At 42.0% G+C, this 22,079-nt stretch overlaps 1 protein-coding gene across 1 annotated transcript in view; it reads right to left on the reverse strand.

Annotated features, from left to right (window-relative positions):
* Pamr1 (peptidase domain containing associated with muscle regeneration 1) overlaps window positions 1–22,079 on the reverse strand; it is an 85,738-nt gene that overhangs the window by 51,666 nt on the left and 11,993 nt on the right. The window contains exons 2-3 of the mRNA XM_055604241.1: window positions 6,874–7,050; window positions 1,417–1,545 (exon numbers count right to left, since the gene is read on the reverse strand). Coding sequence (XP_055460216.1) covers window positions 1,417–1,545; window positions 6,874–7,050 — 306 coding nt within the window. The remainder of the gene's footprint in view (window positions 1–1,416; window positions 1,546–6,873; window positions 7,051–22,079) is intronic.

The raw sequence follows: 22,079 nt of genomic DNA on the forward strand, positions 1-22,079 counted from the left end.
TTTTACATGGGTGCTAGAGACTAACCGTGGGGTCCTCATGCTTACATGGCAAGCGCTTTACTGGCTGAGCTGCCTCTCCAGGACCCTTTGCCTTTCCTAACCTAGGACTAAAAGCAGCTTTGTATTGGCCTCCTCACCATCCTACCAATTAGAGGCGTGTGGAAAACAAGTCAGTCTATTGTTTATGTGCATGGCGTGGGACTTTCCACATGGACTTATCTCACTTAACCAGCGCTACAAGATAAACAGCGTTCTGTCCTGTTTAAAGAGACGACAGCACAATGACTGAGGCTAAGTGACTCGCCCAATGTCATAGGTAGTTACAGGCAATCATTACTTCGGCCCAGTTCTGTGTCATTGTTCTCCCACACCATCTCACGGAACTGCCGCCAAGGTGAAGTTGGGTGATATCCTACAGCTGACCTGGGGGGGAAAAAATCTACAAAGCCCCAGATTAAATTTCCTAGAACCCAATTAAAGTGGCACGGACATTTTAAATCGGCAGAAGAGACCAGCACTTTATAGTTTATTTACCCACCTTCGAAACCTGCCACCCTGGAATACAGACATACCCCTCTCCTCCTCTGGCCGTGGTGGAGTCTTAAAACAACTAGTATTTGGCTACTAATTGCGTCCAGCGGTTGGGGTCAGCATCGCTCGGAAGCATCTCTGTAAACTAGGAATGTCCCTCACAGACGTGAAGTGGATCATCCCAACTGCTTATGATTACACTAAGAAACAAATAAAGCAGGCCTGCTGGAAGCACGCCACATGGGCATTGCTGCGGAGGCAGGCTCTCAGAGGACATTCGAGGCCAGCTGGGAGGAACAGCCTGGACTGAGAGAGGTGCTGGGTTTCCATTCTACTTTCAAAGAGCTTTGAAGTCCAGAGAAGAATAACAATGACTAATACTCTGAAGTCAAGTACTTCCCAGAAGAATTCCCTTCCAGGGCAAAGTGGTGTGCTGGCAGCTTGCTGTGTTTTCAAGAACTTAACTCAGGAGATGAGAAATCAGTCGGAGAAATTCCTAGTTTAAAATACACAAGTGACAGCAGTCTATTTCACTGTCTGCTGACCTAAGCCACCTCGCAAGTTCTCCCGGCGTCTGTCATGTCACATGTGGAACATTTCGGCTTCATTTGAACAAAAGGCGAGCTTGAGGACCAGATAAGGAAGCTCCTGGAAGTAACAATCCCGAACGCATGCCCACAACCCACCCTCAACAGAACGGAAACGCATCTTTATTTTGTTAGGCCTACCTACAAAGCCCTCTAGCCACAAGCCTTCCAAAAATCAGATTCCAACAAGATAAACCTCAGTTGTAATCTAAGCTGGGACCTAAAGGTGGAACGAAGATGGAGTTCTGCGTGTGTGCAGGGGCCTGCTTAAGCTGCGTGGGCACAAGGATCTACTTACGCATACAGTCCCCTCCGTACCAGCCTGCTCTGCACTCGGCGCAGTAGAATCCCTTGACGTAGAAGTCATCCAGAGTCCCGCCCCAGGAGCCGTTCCGGCAGCTCTTGCAGTTTTCAAAGATGGTACAACCTGAAACATCCCAAAATATCAGTCTACACATTTGCAGATTGAGTTTTCCTCAGGAGACAAACTATGCCTCTACGCAGCCCCATCTCTGCCCGGGACAGCTAGACCTGGAAAGACAGCAAAGATCTTAGGAGAACTGTTCATCCCAAGGAAGAGGAGAGTCACCGGGATCCAGGCAAGGGGTGTGGGAGGGAATTTAAGCGTTGATTAGCGGTGGTTGTTTCATAGAAAGTAATGCAAAAGAGCTTGTCGTGTTGGGTGGAACCGGCTAGTGTGAAAAACTTTCTGTTCTTTACAAATCTATTTCATGTTTGCTGTATAATAGAAAACAAAAATTATTTTTTTTAAAGGTATCACTTGGAGATTTCTGTTAACACTCCGGTGGCTGGGAAGACAATCCAGACCTGAGTTCAAGCCCAGGTACCCAGGTTAAAAACAAACAAACAAAACAAAACAAAACAAAACTAGAAATAATGGCATGAATTGTGATCTCAGTTTTGCAGAGGTGAAACCCCAGGCAGAATCATGGGGCTCCCTGGCCGGCCAGCCTAAACTACTTCTCAAGTTCCAGGCCAGTGAGAGACCATGCTAAAAAACCAAGATAGGCCATGTCTGTGGAGTGACAGTCAATGTTGTCTTCTGGTCTCCACACACATGTGCACGCATGTACACACACACACACACACACACACACACACACAAACCCACATACACACAAATTAGACTTCTGCTATACACCACGCATTTTGTTTTAATAACTCATTTTTATTTACTAATAGTAAGTACCTTTCTATTAACAAAAGCACGGCATGGCCTCGGCACCAGGTACTGTCTTGCTCTGGAACGATCGGGCACGCAAAGCACGCCCGTAAGAACTGCCTGTTGTTCAGGTGTGGCTCATCTCAAAAGCAAGGTCTCTTGAAGGGTTGAGGGAGAACAAGAAAAGGTAGAAATATTTCTTCCCCTTTCTCAAAACAAAAACTTAAGCCGGCTAATGCCCTCACCTGTCAAGAGGTGATTAAATTGTATCCACCTCTCAGAACTGTTTGAAAACACATTAAACATGTGTAAAGTGACGCACGGTAGTTAGTTAGTGCTCTCTGATTGTGAACTATTATTGTTCTACTTTCCCATAATTCCACCTGACTTATCCTTACCATTGTATACTCTAGGCCTAAGGTTACCTGCTTAGGTAACCTTAAATTCCCAAAACCAAGAACAGTGCTGAATAAAAATTATCCTAGAGAATGAATGACTGAGGAACTGCTGGAGCTAGATGACCACTGTTGTTTGGGTCAACAGCATGCGTCTTTGTGTGTGTGTGTGTGTGTGTGTGTGTGTGTGTGTTTTCTATAGCAATGGGACTCAACTCAGCCCTCTTTCCATTCTATCTAACTTTGCTTTCCTTCCTACCAGAGAAGCTGAGTTGCTGATCTGATTAATATGGTCAGCAGTGGGCTTCCTCAAGCCTTGCGAAGACCAACCTCACTCATGTGTGACTGAGGAGGCAAATGGACCCAGAGCCTGTCCTCAAGAGCCCTGCTAATGCTATTCCTTGGAGCAGCCACAAAACCCGGCCTGGAGATGAAGGTGGGCGAGGCTTTGCAGGGAACACTGGGAAACTCTCGGGTTGCTGGTGGCCAAAGGAGCTATTGCAGACCCCATTTGCTTTTACCTCCAGAGCTCAGGGGTTGGTTGTAGGGCACCACACCGAACTTATGCAGGGTTGGGACCAAATCCAGGATGTGCACTCAAACCAGTTGAGCTACATTCACACACACACACACACACACCAAAGTAAGACTGTCATGTTCTTACATGACAGTCATGTAAACTGAAGCCATAATGGCATTCAATTGTCTACCTATGGGTTGATAAAAAATACAGATGACATGTTATGTTACATTGGTTGACAAAATAATACCCTCATATACCCTCAGCGTGAAGTGACTGCTAAGTACATAGCAAAGAATTACACAAAAAGCAAAAAAAAAATATATATATATATATATATATATATGTGCCTCCCTTTGACCCCTGACCTCACTTCTAGGAGTATACCTCAAAGGTAAACTGCCAAAAATCTAATTGATATTTGCTTAGGAGTATTCACTCTAGTGTTGTCAGAATAGGTTGGGCATGCCTAATCTGAGATTTTTAAAATTTAAAATAGAGTCTGTGTGTATGTGAGAGAGAGAGAGAGAGAGGACATACAACATAACTAGAAAATTCCATAGATGGCCTTATGTGGCAGATAATAACCAAAACAAAGGTATATGAAAAATACTGCCTAAAATTTACCTCAAACTATGAGTAAAATTTTCTAAGAAATAAGGGATTTCATGTTTAGCCTTAGGTGTCCCCTCTAAGACATTTCATTGCTAATAAATGCAAAATTTCCTAAAAGCTAAAATCTAAAATATGTTGGGTCCCAGGCACTGTGGATAGGAAATACTAAATGTACACTAGCAAAGGGTTAGAAGCAACCCAGTGACAGTTAACTGTATTAATCCACACAATGCGGCCATATGCAACTGTAAAAAGAAATGAAGAAGCTGGATCTTTCTGATATGAAATATCCCCAGCGCATTTTGCTAAGCAAAAAATCCTGCAAAATAGTTGGTAATGTTTGTGGTTTTGTTGTCTTTTGTGTGGAGCGGGGAAAGAGAAATAAATGCATGTGCCTATTCTCTTGCATTTGCAGATATAGAAGAAAATTAACCTATCTAGATATTAGATAGGTGGTATAACACCAAAAAGGAAGCCACGTCCATTGATTTTACAGTATAACATTTTGATTTTACACATCCACCAGCATGTATTCTAAAGCCAATGGTAACCATAAAGAATCGTGACTGTATGCAGCAGGATTATTGGTGGTACAGATAAGGCTATTGTTATTTTTGCTCATTTATAGTATGCTATACTATGAGGCAAATAAGGAATTACATTAGTATCAATAGGAAATGGTTTTTTTTTGGCATCAGAGGAAAAAAATCAAAGAAGTAAATAACCTTGTACTGTTATGTATGGATTTGAGTATTAGTGTACATTCTTTTTTCTTCTTCTTCCTTAAAAAGGAGTAGATAGAGATTAGATAATAGGGAATGAGTCAGAGATAGATAGATAGATAGATAGATAGATAGATAGATAGATAGATAGATAATAGACAGATAGACCACACCTTTAATCCCAGCATTCAAGAAGCAGAGTCAGAAAGATTTTAAGTTCAAGAACAGCCTGAGCTACACAGAACTATCTTATCTCAAAAGCATCAGAGTGTGTGCACGTGTGTGCATGTGTGTGTGTGTGTGTGTGTGTGTGTGTGTTAACATGTATCACACAAATAAAGAAACCAAAAATCAATTGCCTGTCAACAATGGCAATCCAAAAGCCAGGAATACCCCCAGTACCCAGACTGCGCTCTTAGGATAAGAGTTTGTTGGAGAAATGGCTGATTACAGATCTGGGGTTGAAAGCACATATGAAATCTGAAAGACTTGTTGAGGATGGAAACCCAAGAAGTCTTCCAAAACCCGTGTGAGCACTCCAGTGGTTCATGTCTGAAGGACTAAAGGACATGAAGGCTCTCTCAGTGTATGTGATCATGGATATTACGTGCTAAAGCAGCTCCCAATGACACACGCTGAGACTTGCTGGGTTCCCAGTGCTGGCTGCTAGTGCATCAGCTCACTGCTCTAGGAGGAGTGCCAAAGCAGCCCTTTGCCCATGCATTGCCTGCCTTGCAGGGTAGCAGAAGATTGGTGTGGGACAGCCCTCCACTCCCCAGAGCCAATCACCACTCCAAGCACCCCTGAAGGAGAAATCGCAGATCCTGGCTGGGACTGGTAGGTTGTACCTTTCTTGCCTATCATGTGACTGACTGACCCCCACATCACTTTATCATAGCTGAGGCTACCCTGTGATTGCTTAACAGTAAATGCACATCTCCCCCAAACCACTCAAAATCATGCAGACTAGTGTCCCTAAGGGCTAGTGTCCTTCTTCACCAGCACAGTCTGATCTTTCACCCTTCAGTTCCAGAAAGCTCACTGGGCCGTCTCTGTGTCCCCCATCTGACCTGTCCTAGAGGGACAAGATGAGCCTCCTGGGGGCGAGAGAATCAGTATCCATCATCTCTGATTTCCGCTCTTCCCTCCCTTCACTCTCCTCCTCCAGCCCAATCCCAAACCATGCCCAATTCCACTCCTGATGACTCTCAGGCTGTCACCTAATTCTGCCCACCAGGCTCCTGACCTTCATCAAAGTCCCCATTAATTCCCTCCTGCCAACCATACTGCCCTCCTCCAGGTCCTCTCCCCATCTGTAGCTGAAGAGAAATTACTTTTAACCCTTTACCAAAAGATCTCCAAAAGCCTGAATCTCATAGCAGGGCTTTGGAAAACGTTCTTAATTTGGCTCCTGTTCCTTCCTTCAAACTGCTCTTGCTTAATGTCTCTTGTCCATCTCCCTCTCCTCACATCTCACCGCATAAATTTGCTTTTCCTGGCAGAATGACCTCCTTGGAATTCTCAACACTGCATGCTTCCTCTTGACACAGGTTCTTTGCACACTATCACCAGCTGAGCCCCTCCAGTCCCCTGGACCCTCTTCGGTCTGCTGCTTCCATTGTCAGTACACAGGTCACATCACCTTGCTTAATAAGTCTTCATTGATCTTTCCTCTGCCCCTCCCCACTCCCATCCCTGTTACCATGACACCCCGTTCATCTCTATCACAGCACTTACATAGCACCTATCACGGCTACCTGTCCCCTCAGGCTCCGATACCAGGCTGTACGCTCGGGCAATGTTGGGAATGTGTCTTTAAGCAAAAAGGCTGGAGAGACGGCTCAGTGAATGAGAATGTATACTGCTCTTTCTGAGTTAGGGTCTGATACTCATGTCAGGCAGCTTACATGCCAAACTGCCTGTAACTCTAGCTCTGAAAGATAGATGCTTTCTTCTGACTTGGTCAGAAGCAGGCGTGCATACACACACACACACACACACACAAATATTAAAAATATTAAAAAAAAAAACAAACACCACATTATCCTCCCCATAACTGCTTAAGAGCTACTCTGTCTGCTTGCTTCTTGAACGAATGAGTGGGCAAATTCTCGGCTTTACAACTTGATCCCAGAAAAGAATCCTAATTCCCCCGATTCCTTTTTCCTGCAGTCAGACTTGTATGAGTTGTGTCACTCTTAATCACCTTGGCACCCACAGCCCTGGATGGCTGCCTGCTGGAATCCAGACATTCACCCTGTGCCTGTTCACTACCTCAGGTAAAGGGAGAGCAGCTCGTGGTGGCCCGTGGCACACTCACCTGGGTGGATTAGGCAGGAGTCACATTCATTGTCCTCATTCCTGCAGCATGGGATGGTGTAGCCCACCACTTCCTTCTTTCCTGGGCAGACGCACTCAATTTGATCATATTCGCAACATTCCCTACACATGATGTTCCACTCGGCTCCAGGGCAGGCTTCATTAATGACCGTGTATTCTGCAACAGAAAACCGGCAGGTGAGGCTGGGGCCTGGCGGCATGGGAGGAAAACCCCACCAACGCTCCACCGTTAGGAAGCAACCTTGACCTACCAGAGTTGTCCTTTCTGAATGAGAGGGACATGGGTGTGACCTCTTCCCAGGCCAGTACCTCCAAAGCGAGGTGGCCTACCCCAAGGGGTCTCCAAAGCCATTCATTGAAATACAGATAAAATTTGTTCTGTTTCTCATCTTATTTTCGACCTTTGAAGAATCATGCTTCAAGAGCCATGGGATGTAGCTCTCTTGGTGGAGTACTTGCCAAACTAATCTGCATGAAGCTGTGGTTTTGATCCTCTTTCCCACATAAACTGGGTGTGGCAGTGTACACTTGCAATCTCCAATGCTTGGGATATGGAGGCAAGAGGATCATGAGTTCTTGGTCTGTGTAGCAAGTTCTAGGCCACTCTGAACTACAGGAGACTTTTTCTCAAATACATACATAAATACATGTGCACATACATACATGCATACATTTTTAAACATGCTTCGGTAAATACAAGCAGACAAACAGTTGAATGCCTTTATAATCAATACACCAACACAAATTTCTTATGTTCAGTGTTTGTTTTAGCTCTGTTGGGGATTGAAACCAAAGCACTCATCACCAACTGTAGCCCCTCCTCAGTCCTCATTTCCATCTTTCTTGAGTTAAGTCTGGTCACTGTTTATAGCTGCATGCATTGCTCGCTGCACCTCACCGTGAGAGACCACGCAACTGTGGAACGGCCCACAACGGGGCCCATCAGAAAATCCCAGAGACCACCGTCTAGATGGATCCGTTCAAAGGCAAGGCTGGTAGCCAAGTGGAGACTATGTCATTGCTTCCCAGCTTGGCTCTTCAGTGTTGTGCCATGTCATAGTCATAGTATCGTCAAAGATAAAACCAACAGAGAAACAAAAGTACCTTCATGAGTATGTTTGGGAGAAGTCAAGGGTGGACTCATTAGCCCAGCTTAGTACAACCAGGAATTCTTTTCCAGGAGAAAAAGTGTTTGTTTGTTGGCAGGATATTCTTCCTTTCATTCTTTTTTTTCATTTCCTTTTCATATATACAAAAATATACCTTAAGTAAAAAAGAAAACCATCTGGCAAAGTCTATAAGAGGAATCAGCTGGAGGCTGCACAGAGAAACTCAGGCTAAAAAAAACAGACTTGCTAGCTTGTATTTAGTCTTCTTGTTTTTCTCCCCCCCCCCCACTTTCCATTTCTAAAATTGTTGCATAAGATGATGAAAGCAGAAGTGGGTCAGGTATTTGCAGAAGAAAGTGTATCTATCTGGGCAAGGTCCCACGATCCTTCCCTAGAAACTCTCTGCAGAAATCCCAGCATGCCTCATGCCTAGCATCTGAGATAGCTTGAAGACCTTTAAGTTTCGTAATTTAGCTCTCTGTTTCCCTCCCTCACATCTGTAAATTCCAACACAAGTTTGGTCACTATTAGTTTATCAAATAGAACCTGAAAAAAAAAAATCACCATCCTCTCTCAGACTCAAGTTAAAAGAACATTCTAGAACCATGCAAAAGAACTGCTTGCATATTTTGGGATACTTCATTAAATCAGATAAGCTCAGTGTTATGAAAAACTAGCTTGCTTTCATCCTTTTGTACAAATGCCAATGGACCAGCAATGACCCTTGCCTTGGTGTCAGATTGGCAAGAGGTTTTGTTTCGGGAGCTCTAAGCTTTGTACACAGCCCTGCCTCCATGCTGTTAGCCTAACTTCTGAAATCTGGATGGGAATGGAAGAGGAGGATACACAGCGCCAAAGCATATGACTCTGGATTCAGCAATGAACATCATCATCATCATTATTATAGATTTCATGCCATATAGTTTTATAATATTCTTTCCTGTCCCCCAACTCTTCCCAAATCCTCCCCCTCTCTACCCATCCACCTTCATGTTCTTTCTCTCTTTAAAAAGAAAGAGAGAAAAAAGAAAGAGATCGAGAGACAAAGAGAAAGGAAGAAAGGAAGAAAAGAGAAAGGAAGGAAAGAAAGAGATAGAAAAAAGAAAGAAGGAAGGAAGGGAGGGAGGGAGGGAGGAAGGAAGGAAGGAAGGAAGAAAGAAAGGAAGGAAGGAAAAAAGGAAAGAAGGAAAGAGAGAAAGAAAAGAGCCGCTAAAAACCACGGAGTCCAATTTGTGTTGGCCAGCAACTCCTGAGCAGGGCCTGTCCTGGGTGATTTACCCAGTACCACTCCACTGGAGAAAACAGATTTTTCACTTTCCCAGCAGGTATCAATTATAAATAGCTTCTTGGCTAGGTGTGAGACTTTGTATCTACTTCCCCTTCTTCCTGCTGGGATTTTGTCTGGTTTAAAATTGTGTGGGTCTGTGTATGATGTCAAAGTCTCTGTGAGCCGATGTGTGTACCTACCCTGTTACGTCTGGAAATCGTGATTTTCTTAAAATCATTCACCACCTCTGGGTCTTACAACCTTTCTGCCCTCTCATACACATGGATTCCTGAGCACTGAAGGGAAGGGCAGGATGAGAACACCCCATTCAGGGATGAGCACCCCAAAGCCTTTCATTTTCTGTACATTGTCCAGTTGTGGGTCTCTGTTAATTTACCATCTACTGCAAGAAGCTTCTCTAATGAGGACTGAACAAAGCACTGATCTGAGTATTGAAATATATCAATAGAAGTCTTTTGTTTTAAAAAAATATTATTTACTTAATTTTTATCTACAGAGTATTACTACCTTCTTTAGAACAAGAAAATTTACAAATGAGTGATAATGCTTTTCTTTTGTCAAAAACTGTTTCAAATAGGAGAGCATACATCGTCATTTGCATTTAGGGTAATATGGTGGTAAACAGTGGATATCAATATTTTTATCTATGCTTTAATAGTTTATCAACAATTAATTTTTTTAATTTTTTAAAATTTATTTATTTTTATTAATTACAGTTTCTTCACTTTGTATCCCCTCATAAGGCCCTCATTGGCCAGCTGTTAAGATGTAAGTAATCGGGAGGGAAAAAAATCAAGAAAAAGAAAGACCTATAATCATATCTCTATGAAGATTTATAAAACAAATTCTCTGCAACATTTTTACAGCATCATAGTTCTTCCCATCTTCTAAGCTAAGTACACTGGTTATGAATCTCTTTTTCCAACATATGTTTAAAGTCTATAACAGTAAGACAATTTGTTGACTAATTTTTACAATGGATGCCCTTCTATTTTTATGCAATAAATTATATCTTCCATAAAAATGGTTTATTACAGACAAACAAGAGACAGAGGTTTAAAAAATAAATATTATACAGGGATAAATAATAGTTTAGCCAGTCACAGTAGTCTAACCCAAGTAACATTTTAAAAAAAACCTTTCAGAACATAAATTTTTTTAATTTTCAAAATGGCATTGAAATAGCAATGTGAATTATTCCTATGACATTGTGACTTTAGTCACATGAAATAGATACTTTTGAGAATTCCTATCAAATTTATAGATTTTTTCCATCATAACAAAGACATTAAACCATAAATTTTACTCCAAGCCACAGAATGAGAAATGCACTCACAGCAAGTTTCAATGAATTAGCATCACTCTGAGGCTCACTGGGCCTGTCCTTTTTACCCTAGGAACTTGAAAAATGGCCACCATTTTGTTATTATACTAAGATGAAAATTACCTTCATATAAAAATATTTTTCCAGTTGAAATACATACAGAGCAGTGCTAAGAGGAAAGTTCATAGCACTAAGTGCCTACATTTAAAAAGAAATGGAGAGCTCTCACACTAGCACCTTATTAACAGCACACTTGAAAGCTCTAGAGAAAAAAAGAAGTAAACACATCCAAGAGGTCTATACTGAAAGAAATAATTAAACTGAGGGCTAAAAATCAACAAAATAGAAAAACAATATTAAAAATCTATGAAACGAAGAGTTCTTTGAGAAAATCGACAACAGAGACAAACGTTAGCCTAAAAGATGCAGAGAGAATAACAAATTAACAAATTAGCAAACCCAGAAATGAAAAGGAGGATATAACGGACACCAGTGTAATCCAGAGAATCATAAGGACATATTTTAAAAACTCGTACTCCACCAAATTGGAAAATCTAAAAGAAATGGGTCCTTTTTTCAATAGGTACCACTTACCAAAGTGAAATCAAGACCAGATAAGCAATTTAAAGACATGTCACCCCTAGTGAAATATAAGCAGTCATTAAGTCTCAAAAACAAAAACAAACACAGGACCCGATGGTTTTAGTGTAGAATTCTACCAAACTTTCAAAGAAGAGTTAACACCAATATTCCTCAAACTATTCCACAAAATAGAAACAGAAGTATCATTGCCCAATTCATTTTGAGGCCACAGTTATCCTAATATCCAAACCACATAAAGACTCAACAAAAAAAATGGAATTATAGACAAATTTCCCTTATGAACATAGATGCAAAAATACTCAATAAAATACTTGCAAACTGAATTCAAGAACACATCAGAAAGATCATTCACCATGGTGAAGTAGGTTTCATCCCAAAGATGCAGGGATGGTTCAACATATGAAAATCTGTTAATGTAATACACTATGTAAACAAACTAAAAGAAAAAAATACATGATCATCCAAATACATATTGAAAAAGCATTTCACAAAATCCAATACCCTTTCATGATAAAAGTCTTGCAGAGATCAGGAATACAAAGGACATACCTAAACATAATAAAGGCAATTACAGCAAGCCTATAGCCAACAGCAAATTAATTGGAGAGACTCAAAGCAATTTCATTAAAATCAGAAACAAGACAAGGCTTCTTCTCTCTCCATAGTTATTCAATATAGATATGAGCAGTAAGACAACTAGAGGAGATCAAGGGGATACAAATTGGAAAGGAAGAAATCAAAGCATCCCTATTCGCAAAGGCTATGATAGTATACATAAGTAGTGATGCCAAAAATTCTACCAGGGAACTCCTACAGTTGATAAACACCTTCAGCAAAGTGGCTGGATACAAGATTAACTAAAAAATATTTAAAAAAAAAAAGAGTAGTGCTCCTATTTACAAATGGGCTGGGAAGGAAATCAGGAAAACATCCTTCACAATAGCCACATATAATATAAAATATCTTGGAGTAACTCTAACCAAGCAAGTGAAAGACTTGTATGACAACAACTTCAAGTGTTTGAAGAATGGCATCAAAGAAGATATCAGAAGATGGAAAAATCTCCCATGCTCAAGGATTGGCAATTTACAGATTCAATGAAATCCCCATAAATTCCAACACAATTCTTTATAGACCTTGAAAAGATAATTTTCAACTTCATATAAAAAAAAACAAAAACCCAGGATAGCCAAAACAATCCTGAACAATAAAAGGAAGTTATCACCATCCCTGACTTCAAGTTGTACTACAGAGCTGTAATAGTAAAAATCTCATAGTATTGGCATAAAAACAGACATGTTGATCAGTGGAATCTAATTGAAGACATAAATCCAAGTACCCGATTTTTTATAAAGAAGCCAGAAATATACAATGGAAAACAAACAGCATCTTCACCAAATGGTGTTGGTCAAGCTGGATGTCTGCATGCAGAGGAATGCAATTAAAGACACACTTATCACCCTGTACAAAACTCAAGTCCAAGGAGATCAAAGACCTCAACATAAAACCTATACACTAAACGTGATAGAAGAGAAAGTAGGGAATAGCCTTGAGCACATTGGCACAGGAGACCTCTTGAACAGAATGTCAATAGCACAGGTGCTAAGATCAACAACTAATAAATGGGATCTCATGAAATTGAAAAGCTTTGGTAAGGACACCGTCATTAGAACTAAGCAATAGCCTGCAGAACAGGAAAATATTTTTACCAACTTCTCATCCATAGTATCCAAAAGACTATATATCAAAAAACAAATAATCCAATTAAAAATCGAGTACATGTCTAAACAAAATTCTCAAGAGAAGAATCTCAGAGAACACGTAAATAAATGTGTCCTTAGCCATCAGTGAAATGCAAATCAAAACTGCCATGAGATTCCATCTTACACTGGTCACAATGGCTAAGATAAAAAAAACACGAGTGACAGTTCATTCTGCTGTGGAACACATAGAACCCTCCTCCACTGCTGGTGGGAGTGGAAACTTGTACAGCCACCATGGAAATCAACACAGCAATTACTTAGAAAGTTGGGAATCCATCTGCTTCAAGTCCCTGCTATACCATTCTTGGTCATATACCCAAAGAATGTTTCATTCTACCACAAGGACACCTGTTCAACCATGTTCATTGCTTTTCTAGTCATAATATCCAGAAGCTGGAAAGACCTAGATGTCCATCAAAAGAAGAATAGATAAAGAAAATGTGGTGCATTTACACAATGGAAAAAATATATATATATCATCCTGAGTAAGGTAACCCAGACTCAGAAAGATAAATACATATTCACTTATATGTGAATAATACCATGTTAAATAAATGGTATCCCACCTACAATCTGTAGACCCTGGGAGGTTAAGTATAGAAGAAGGGATGGGGTGGGGGGGGGAGAGACAGCCACATGGATCTCCCTGGGAAGGGAAAATAGAATAGATTTAATGGGTGGACTGGGGGTGAGTGGGGACAAAAACAGGAGGATCAGGTTGGAAGGAGATAGGCTTGAGGAAGGGAGTGTGGGGAGAGACAACTAGAATTGAAGGTCATTTGCAGGTTGGTGTGGGAACCTAGCACAGTGAAAACTACCTAAAATCTATGGAAGTGATCCCAATGAAGTCTCCTAATAATGGGGGATACAGAGTCCCAACTTTCCATGTCTTGTCACCAAAGAAGGCTTCCACTTACTGAGAATGAGTTGTGTTCAGTTGAGCTGTTGGATGAAAAGTTCCCATAGAAATCCCCAAACAACCAAGGCTGTTGCTAAGACAATGGGTTGCTCTTCACAAACTGACAGCAGGCCCCCACTGCTGAGGATAACATTCACACAACTCAATGAGCATGGAGAAGTCAAGCTGAAGCCCACATGGAGCCTTCATCCCTACAGTCTATTGTCTTTGGTGCATGAAGGTACTCTATAGGCTACCAAAAGAGAAACATAAGCACCAACCCAGCCACAAAACGTTTGGCCTACAATCTGTCCTGGGTGCAAGATATACTAAGGCAAAACAGTGGCACAGAACTTATGTGAGTAGCCAATGTTTTATTTGATGTAAAGCCCCACTCCACAAAACTGAACTCATACCCCAACAATGCTTGCGTGACCAAGAACCAGAGACTAGATAGCCCAGAGATCCAATGAAAAACCAAACACTACTGGTCTAAAAAAAATCAATAAATTGACTGTTAATGATATTCTGCTATACTCATATCAGTGCCTTATTCACCCATCATCAGGGAAGATTCCTCCTGCAGCAGATGGGATCAAATGCAGAGACCTTCAGGCAGTCATTAAATGTAGCAAGAATCCTTGGGAAACACAGCTGTAAACAGAATGTCTCCATCAAATCTCTCCCCTCAGAGCTCAGAGGAACCCTGAAGAAGAAGAGGTAAAAAAGAGTATAAGATCCAGAAGAGATGGAGGACCCCAGAAGAACAAGACCCTCTGTATCAACTCTACAAGGCTCTTATGAACTCACAGAGACTGAAGCGGCAAGCACAGAGCCAAGACATTTCAGCAGCAGGTAGGTCCTCTGAATATATTATAACATTTAGCTTCGTATCTATGAGTATGTGAACAAGTGGGTCTCTGGCTTTTGACTGCTCTTGGGACTCTTTTCCTCCTATTGAGTTGCCTCATCCAGTCTCAATGTGATCGATTTTGTTTTATCTTATTATATTTTATTTTGTCATGTTTGGTTGTTTTCTCTTAGAAGCCCATTCTTCTCTAATGAGAGACAAAAATAGAGTGGATATGGAGGGAAGGGGAAGTGGGAAGGAATTGGGAGGAGTAGAAGGAGGGGAAACTGCTATCATAATATATTGTATAAGAAAAGAATCTATTCTCAGTGCCATAAATGTTTTAAAGTGTACTGGAGAAAGTGCACAGTGCTACACAAAGACTGCAATTTTATGTGAGAGATTTGAGCATATGTGGATTTTGCATAACCACAAGGGTTCTTGAACCTCTCCATGGATACCATGGCAGGGTGACTATCCTTGTTTATCTCCTGTCTCCTTTTCATGACCCAAACCACTAAGGAACTGCCGCTAATTCAGTAGCAGCTGCCAGCCAGATTCACAAGCAATGGCAGAGGAAGCAGCTGTTGACTGAAGCTCATCAAATTCTAGAACTAGCTTCCCCTCACTATTCAAATCCATGGGATCCAGCTTGGAGCTCTGAGACAGGACAGTGGGCTTTGCTTAAGAGACCAAAGATTTAAAAAAAATAGGTTTTTGGGGGTATTGGTTTAAAGTTTAAAGCACAAGCCTGAACAAAGGCCATCCAGGTGAAGACATGCCCAGCCATCTGTGGGGAAGAACCAGCCTCACTGCACTCTTTTCCTGCCCATTAGAGATACAGTTGCTAGGAAACCAGCCCCTCTCCCCTAGGACAGACAAACAAGGTAAGCCAAACCATTAGTGGTTTGGGGGCCATCCTGTAGCCAATCAGTTCAAAATGCAATATCCCCTTTTGAATTTAGATGAATAGATGCTCGCCAGGCAGGCATCTTCCTGCTTTGGGCTCGCTGGGAAGGACCAGAATCTTTAAATCAATCACCTAACCTGAGCAGGAGGCTCTCAAACACCACAGTGGTGAGGGTGTGTAAGCCGAGCTATAGCTTATAATAAAAAGATCCTCATGCATGTGTTTTGCAATGGACTCTATTCCTGGTGGTCTTTTGTGGTCTTGCGAATCTGACACAACATGCTCTGTTGGAAGGTATCAATGCTGGCACATGCTCCTCCCCTTGGGGAAGTACCTAGAAAAGTTGGCCCAAATTATCTTTGCTATGGGCCTGTCTTCCCCCAATACTGTGCCTGCCTTGACAGACTGCATGTTTTCTGCACTTTCTGAAGAGCAAATGTGCTGACAAGATGTGGACTCATGTCTTAACAGTCTCCATCTCTCCACTCTAGAGCATTATCTCCTCCCAGGGTTTCTAAAATTTCTAGATCCTGGTAATTCCTTGAGGGAGGTCACTACATGGTTGAAACTTACTTGCAAGTTTTTTAATTAATTTCTAAGACTTTGTATTTTGACATGGAAAGCCAAATAAGGTTTGTTCTACTTTCGTAGCTGCTAAATCCTATTCTCCAAGCAGCAGATTGGTTCATTTCCAGCCTGGATGCCTCCATTTTGTCTAAAAATTAATTCCCTGAAGTAATTTCACCAGCATGTCTCTACTTCAGTGAGCAAGCCCAGCTCTGCTCTGCTAGCCATTTCTATTAATACAGCCATCTCAGGCCCAGAGAATGACCCCAGGGGAACCTGGCAGAAGAGATTTTTTGCAGATGCTACTTATTTAAAAATCCTGGGATGGGAAAAAGGTATTGGATTGTCTGGGTGTGACCAGTATAACTACAAGGAGAGCATAAGAAGGATGTAGGAGGGTGAGTCAGCAAAGAAGGTGTGCTGATTGAAGCAGAGTTTGGAGTAGTGAGGGTCTTGAAAATAGGGGGAGGGCAGCTCATGTGGCAAGTGAGAGGAAGGATTTCTAGAAACCAGAAAGGAGAGAGCAATGGATCTAATTCCCTGGTTTTGCCTGTAAGATTCATTTTAGATTTAGCTGACTTTCAAAAGTAGAGAGTGATCAATGTGGGCTATTTGAAGCCACTAAGTTTGTAGTAATCTTCTGGCAAATAAATAAGGAATACAGGAATATGGGGTCCACTCAGAGATAGACTAACCCATAGCAAGCCACATGGTTACCCTGTGCCCCATTTCTCCGCTGGGCTCAATACGAAAAAAAGCATAGGTAAAATGAAGAGTTAGGTCTATTATTCCACAAGCAATTTTTGAGTGTCAGATATGTCCCTGGAAGAAGGCTGGCTGCTGAATAAAACAGAGAACAATACATACCATTCCTGACCTCAAGGAGAGCACAGTTCAGTAGAGGGATAGATGTTGGTCAGATGACCCCACAGGATCATATACTGTGATAGAAGAACTTGTGAAAATAAGTAGTCATGATGGGTCCTTTAAATAAAATAGCTGGGTCATGTAAATAAAATCATAGAAAGGAACTGATTTATTTGTAAAGATGAGACCATTTCCGAGAAGATGGGGCATGGCAGCTAGAGGTCATTTGTTGTTGTTTTTTTTCCATTTTTATTATGTTATTATTTACAATAATAATAAATAAATTGCTTTGTATCCCAGCTGTAGCCCCCTCCCTCATCTCCTCCCAATCCTATCCTTCCTACCTCTTTCCCACCTATGTCCCTTCTCTAGTCCACCGATTGGGAGGTCCTTCTTCCCTTTTTTTTTTCCCTGTTTTTTTTTTGTGGGGGGGGGGTAATAAACACTTTTTAATTTTTATTTTTTATATTAATTACAGTTTATTCCCTTTGTATCCCAGCTGTAGCCCCCTCCTTCATTCCCTCCATCTGACCCTAGTTTATCACGTCTCATCAGGGCTGGCTGCACTATCCTCCTCTGTCATTGCGTAAAGCTCTTTTTCTCCTGAACTAAGTCTGTGGCCCTTCTTTGTTCTCTCAGCTTGAAGGATACAGCAATGTGGTAGCTGTGGTAGACATGTAAAAAATAAGCAGATAGAGGAATGGAAAGATGGCTCATCTGTTAAAAGCACTTGCTACTCTTGCATGGGACATGAGTTAGGTTCCCAACATCCACATTGTGGGACTCGCAAGCACCTATAACTCTAGCTTCAGGAGACCTAGTACCACTCCCAGCTTTACACATCTGTGCACTGGTCTGCATGCAGACACACAGACGAATACACACACACACACATAGAAAAAAACCCACATAATTGAAAAGAAAATAAATCATAAAAAAAATAAGTAGAGACACGAAATAGCTTATGATGGCTTGAGTTGACAAGCTAAGTTGAGTTGAAGGTGTAATATGTAGACAAGAGCAAGGTCTTGGAATTTTTCTCAATTTATTAGAATGACATTTGCAGGAAGAGCACCCTGATTACCTGACTTCAGCGATACATATTTGAGGGGTTTCAAAAGGATGCCTAGGGCCAGCAGAAACTGCAACATCAGTAGATATTTAGGGTGTTTTCTCAACGTATGTTAAGGCATATTAGCATTTCCATAGCTTTGAAAGCACTCCTGGATACTCACGCAACGCCTTCCTCAAAGTGATGTAGTGAGGTTCCTGTGTGTGTTTCCCTTTTAACTCAGAATCATTTACTGTAGGCTTCACTTGACCTGGTAGGACAGGGGCTGAAGGGAGAAACTTAGCTACCTTATTTATGGAAGCACAGAGAAATACCCAAGCATCTTTTCTAGGGAATTCATTCTAAAAAGCAAAACATTCCTGGGCAGGCAGATGGTAAACAAGCTTGCTGCTAATGGGGAAGCAAGCTCCAGGAATAGAGCCAGCTTTACTTTGTATCTGCTCCATGTTTAAAAATAATCTTCTCAACACTTCAGGTATGTTTAAGGGTATGTGGGTATGAGGTTGCCTGTGCCCTCATATGGAAGCCAGAGGAAAAATTCAGGTGTCTTGATCTATTGCTGACCGCCTTATTGCCTTGAGACGGGAGCTCTCATTAAGCCAAAAGCTCAGCATTTTGTCTAAGTTTAGCTGGCCAGAAAAGCCTGGAGATCCCCTTCTCTCTCTGCACTCCTCGGTGCTGGGATAGGAGGCAAGAATAACCGTACCTGGCTTTTGACATGCATGTTGAGGATTCGAACTTTGGTCCTTGCACTGGCTGAGCAAGCCCCCTTCCCCCACTGGCTCATCTCCCCTGCCCCCGGGTTCTCTGCACGTGCATTCATTACTTGTTTTTTTCCACTGGACAAAATAATTTTGTATTCCAAAATAATTTTTAAGAGTTCTTATTTTTAGAGCCATTTTAGGTTCATAGAAAGATTTGGGGCCATAATAAGACATAGAGGTTGGCCACCCCTACCTGTGTGGTGTTTCCCCACCGAGAACAGCCCCCTCCAGAGCGACAATGTGTAGCAATCCCCTAATTATCACCCAGTCCGATACTCGGTTTCCTTCTTGTGATGTGCATCTCTTCTCACCTCCTCGTTTCCTCACAAAATAGCACATGTGTCAGTACAAAAGAAAGCGGGAGGGGGGAGGGGGGATATCCTTGTGAAAGCTTTGAGAAGTGAAGAAAATTGTCGATAGAACTTAGTGAGTATTCAGAAATAGCCTCAACATTTTGGTAACCACCTTTTCCGCCATGCTTTCGCTACACGCACAGACCTGAGTGTCGCAGTGTTGATTGTTGTGTGACCCCATAGGCTTCTGGCCTCTCGAAACTGACGACATATATTTGTTTCAGAAACTTTCTTGCTTGCTTCTACCCTAATGTTTTTCTTTTGACATAGAAAAGCCAAGGGTCATTTGAAATCACCGCATAATTATTCTATATGCAAGGTTTTTCTAGGCCTGCTTTATAAAAAAAAAAAAAATAGTGTTAACCAATGGTCGCTTAACATCTTTGTTCTGACTTATAGAGAGGACGCCAAGGCAATCTACACAAGCCTGCTCTGTCAGCACAGCGTCCACGCATTCTGTGAGACAAATGAGCAAGACAGGAAAGACAGCTGGCGGCTGTCCTCATTGTCACCATGCTATTCTCCACTCAATTTCGCTGTCCTGGAATGCGCTGGCAGTTTGCTTTAGGGTTATCTGGCCCTGGTCTCTTTCTGTTGATGATGAGCTGGAGAAAGAATTCCTCCAGCAGTTTGTGCTTATGCAGGCAGAGGGCCGGAGAGGAATTACATCTCCTTAAGAGAAGCTTAAAGCACAGCGTTTTCAGCATTATGGAAGATATAGGTGGACATGATGGGCATTAAGGTCGGTCTGAAGACTGGAGGCTCTGTGTGAAAACAGGACTCTATCTGTTGAAGCGCCACGTCATTTGTGGTAGCAGAGGTCCTGGCCAGGTGGCAAGGAAAGGCATTTTTACCAGATGCAGGCATATCCTACTAGCTGTCAGAGTTTGCCTTCGAGTCCTCCAAAACCTCTATAGCCATCCTATCTGGCCTCATTTGATTAAAATTTCTGAGGCTTCTTTCTTAAACAATATTTCATTTTATAAACGTTCTGGGACAAAAAGGGTGGGGGAAATGCAGCTTGAGCACCTCACTCACCCCTGCTCACGGGGCCTCTCCACAGTGACTGTCTGTCTGCCCATATTGCTACTTTACCCCACACGACCTCCTTCCCTGCTGGAAGGTCCGGTCAAGAGCTGGAGCCCAAGGTAGAAGAATAAGGTCAAGTTGACAGAATGCTTCCTGGGTGAGTCCACCACTCCTCTGGAGACTTGAGGAAAATTCCGTCACCCAGCAGTCCTCATCACTAGCATGCTGAATCTCACATCCAGAGAGGTTTCCTCTCTCTCAGCTCTTCTTTGGTTAGTAATATCATGGCAGCTACAAAGCCAAGTCCTTTACTGCCACACTTTTCATGCCATGATGTTGTTGAATGAGTTCTTTAGAACCCGATATTTGGAGTCATGAATGCTTGGGAAGCAGGGAGAGAAAGAATTACATTTATCACTTGCTTTTCCTTCCTCACTTTACTAGCACCCAATTCCATGCGTCAATCCCCCATTTAAGTCCCACCACACATTGTGGCTGCCTCTGTGTTCTTGAGACTCACAGTTCATCAGTCCATTTAACTACCATTGAAAGGGGGTGCTGTCTTCTTCATTTCACAGGTAAGGAAACAGACAGTAAACATGAGCCTGCTTGTTGTTTGTTTGTTTGTTTGTTTAGGTAAAAGAAGACAGATCAGAACCCTACTCTTACTGGGGCCAGCTCTTCTCTTACCAATGTGGTAAATTGGTTCTCCAGAGTTAAACCTCTGACTCTACCATTTAAGAAGAAAGTGAAGGGCTGGGAAGATAAATCAGCAGATAAAGTGCTTGGCATACAAAGTGTGAGGATCAGAGTTCTAATCCTCAGCCCCCACATAGCAGCCCGCCTGTGATCCCAGTGCTTGGAAGGCAGAAACGGGGATCCTAGGAAGAGCTGACTAGCTAGATTATCCAGATCAGTGAGTTCCAGGGTCAAGAAACCTTGTCTCAGCAAATACAATGGAGAGTCGATCAAGGATGACTCTTGATGTCAACCTCGGGCCCAAACACATGTGTACACATACATGTATAGTCATATGCATACAAACACATAAAGCAGCATGCACACCATTCACACATAAACACAAAAATGTATGAAAAAATTGTTAAGAAGAAGGCATCAGCATTATTGATAAAAATAGAAACAGTTGAGACTCAGAGTGTGAAATTTTGACTCAGATTTTACTCTTGGCTCCATCTGTTTGTATGTAGCTTTGGATAGATCATCAATTTTCTTGTGCCTTAGTTTCCTCATCTGTGCAATGTAAGTACGGATAGTATTTCGAGGTTGCGAGAGAGAATACAAGAAATGTAAAAATAAAGTGACAGGCAGAGGACTCAGGAAACACTGTGTCTTATCTTCAAGATGAAGATCAGCAGTCAAGGTCTGGGCCGTTATCAGTAGCCCATCCAAAAGAGAGCCTTGCTTCAAATAATGGCAAAGGCAAGCTCAGGGAGGGTACTGTTATACTCCGAGAGCACTATAAATGATTGGCAAGTACCCTGTTTACTATTATAGTATCATTTAGACCCAACCCAGTTTTAAGTCACTCACATATATTAGCTCGTTCAGCCCTCACAACAGTCCACTCGCGTCAATGTCACTATAGTTGAAGGCAACAGTGACCACGAAGGACTCTAGAAGAAACACCCCATTTTATAGATGTGAGCCTGGAGTCACATAAGTAGGAAATATCAGGTACTGGGTTCAAATACAGGTAGCCTGTTTCTAGAGTCAGAGCCCTTAACCAACATGCTGGTCTAACTCACAGACATTACTCCTGATTCTGAAT

This window comes from Psammomys obesus, unplaced genomic scaffold, assembly GCF_907164565.1.
Source record: "Psammomys obesus unplaced genomic scaffold, mPsaObe1.curated_primary_1811, whole genome shotgun sequence".
Lineage (NCBI taxonomy): Eukaryota > Metazoa > Chordata > Mammalia > Rodentia > Muridae > Psammomys > Psammomys obesus.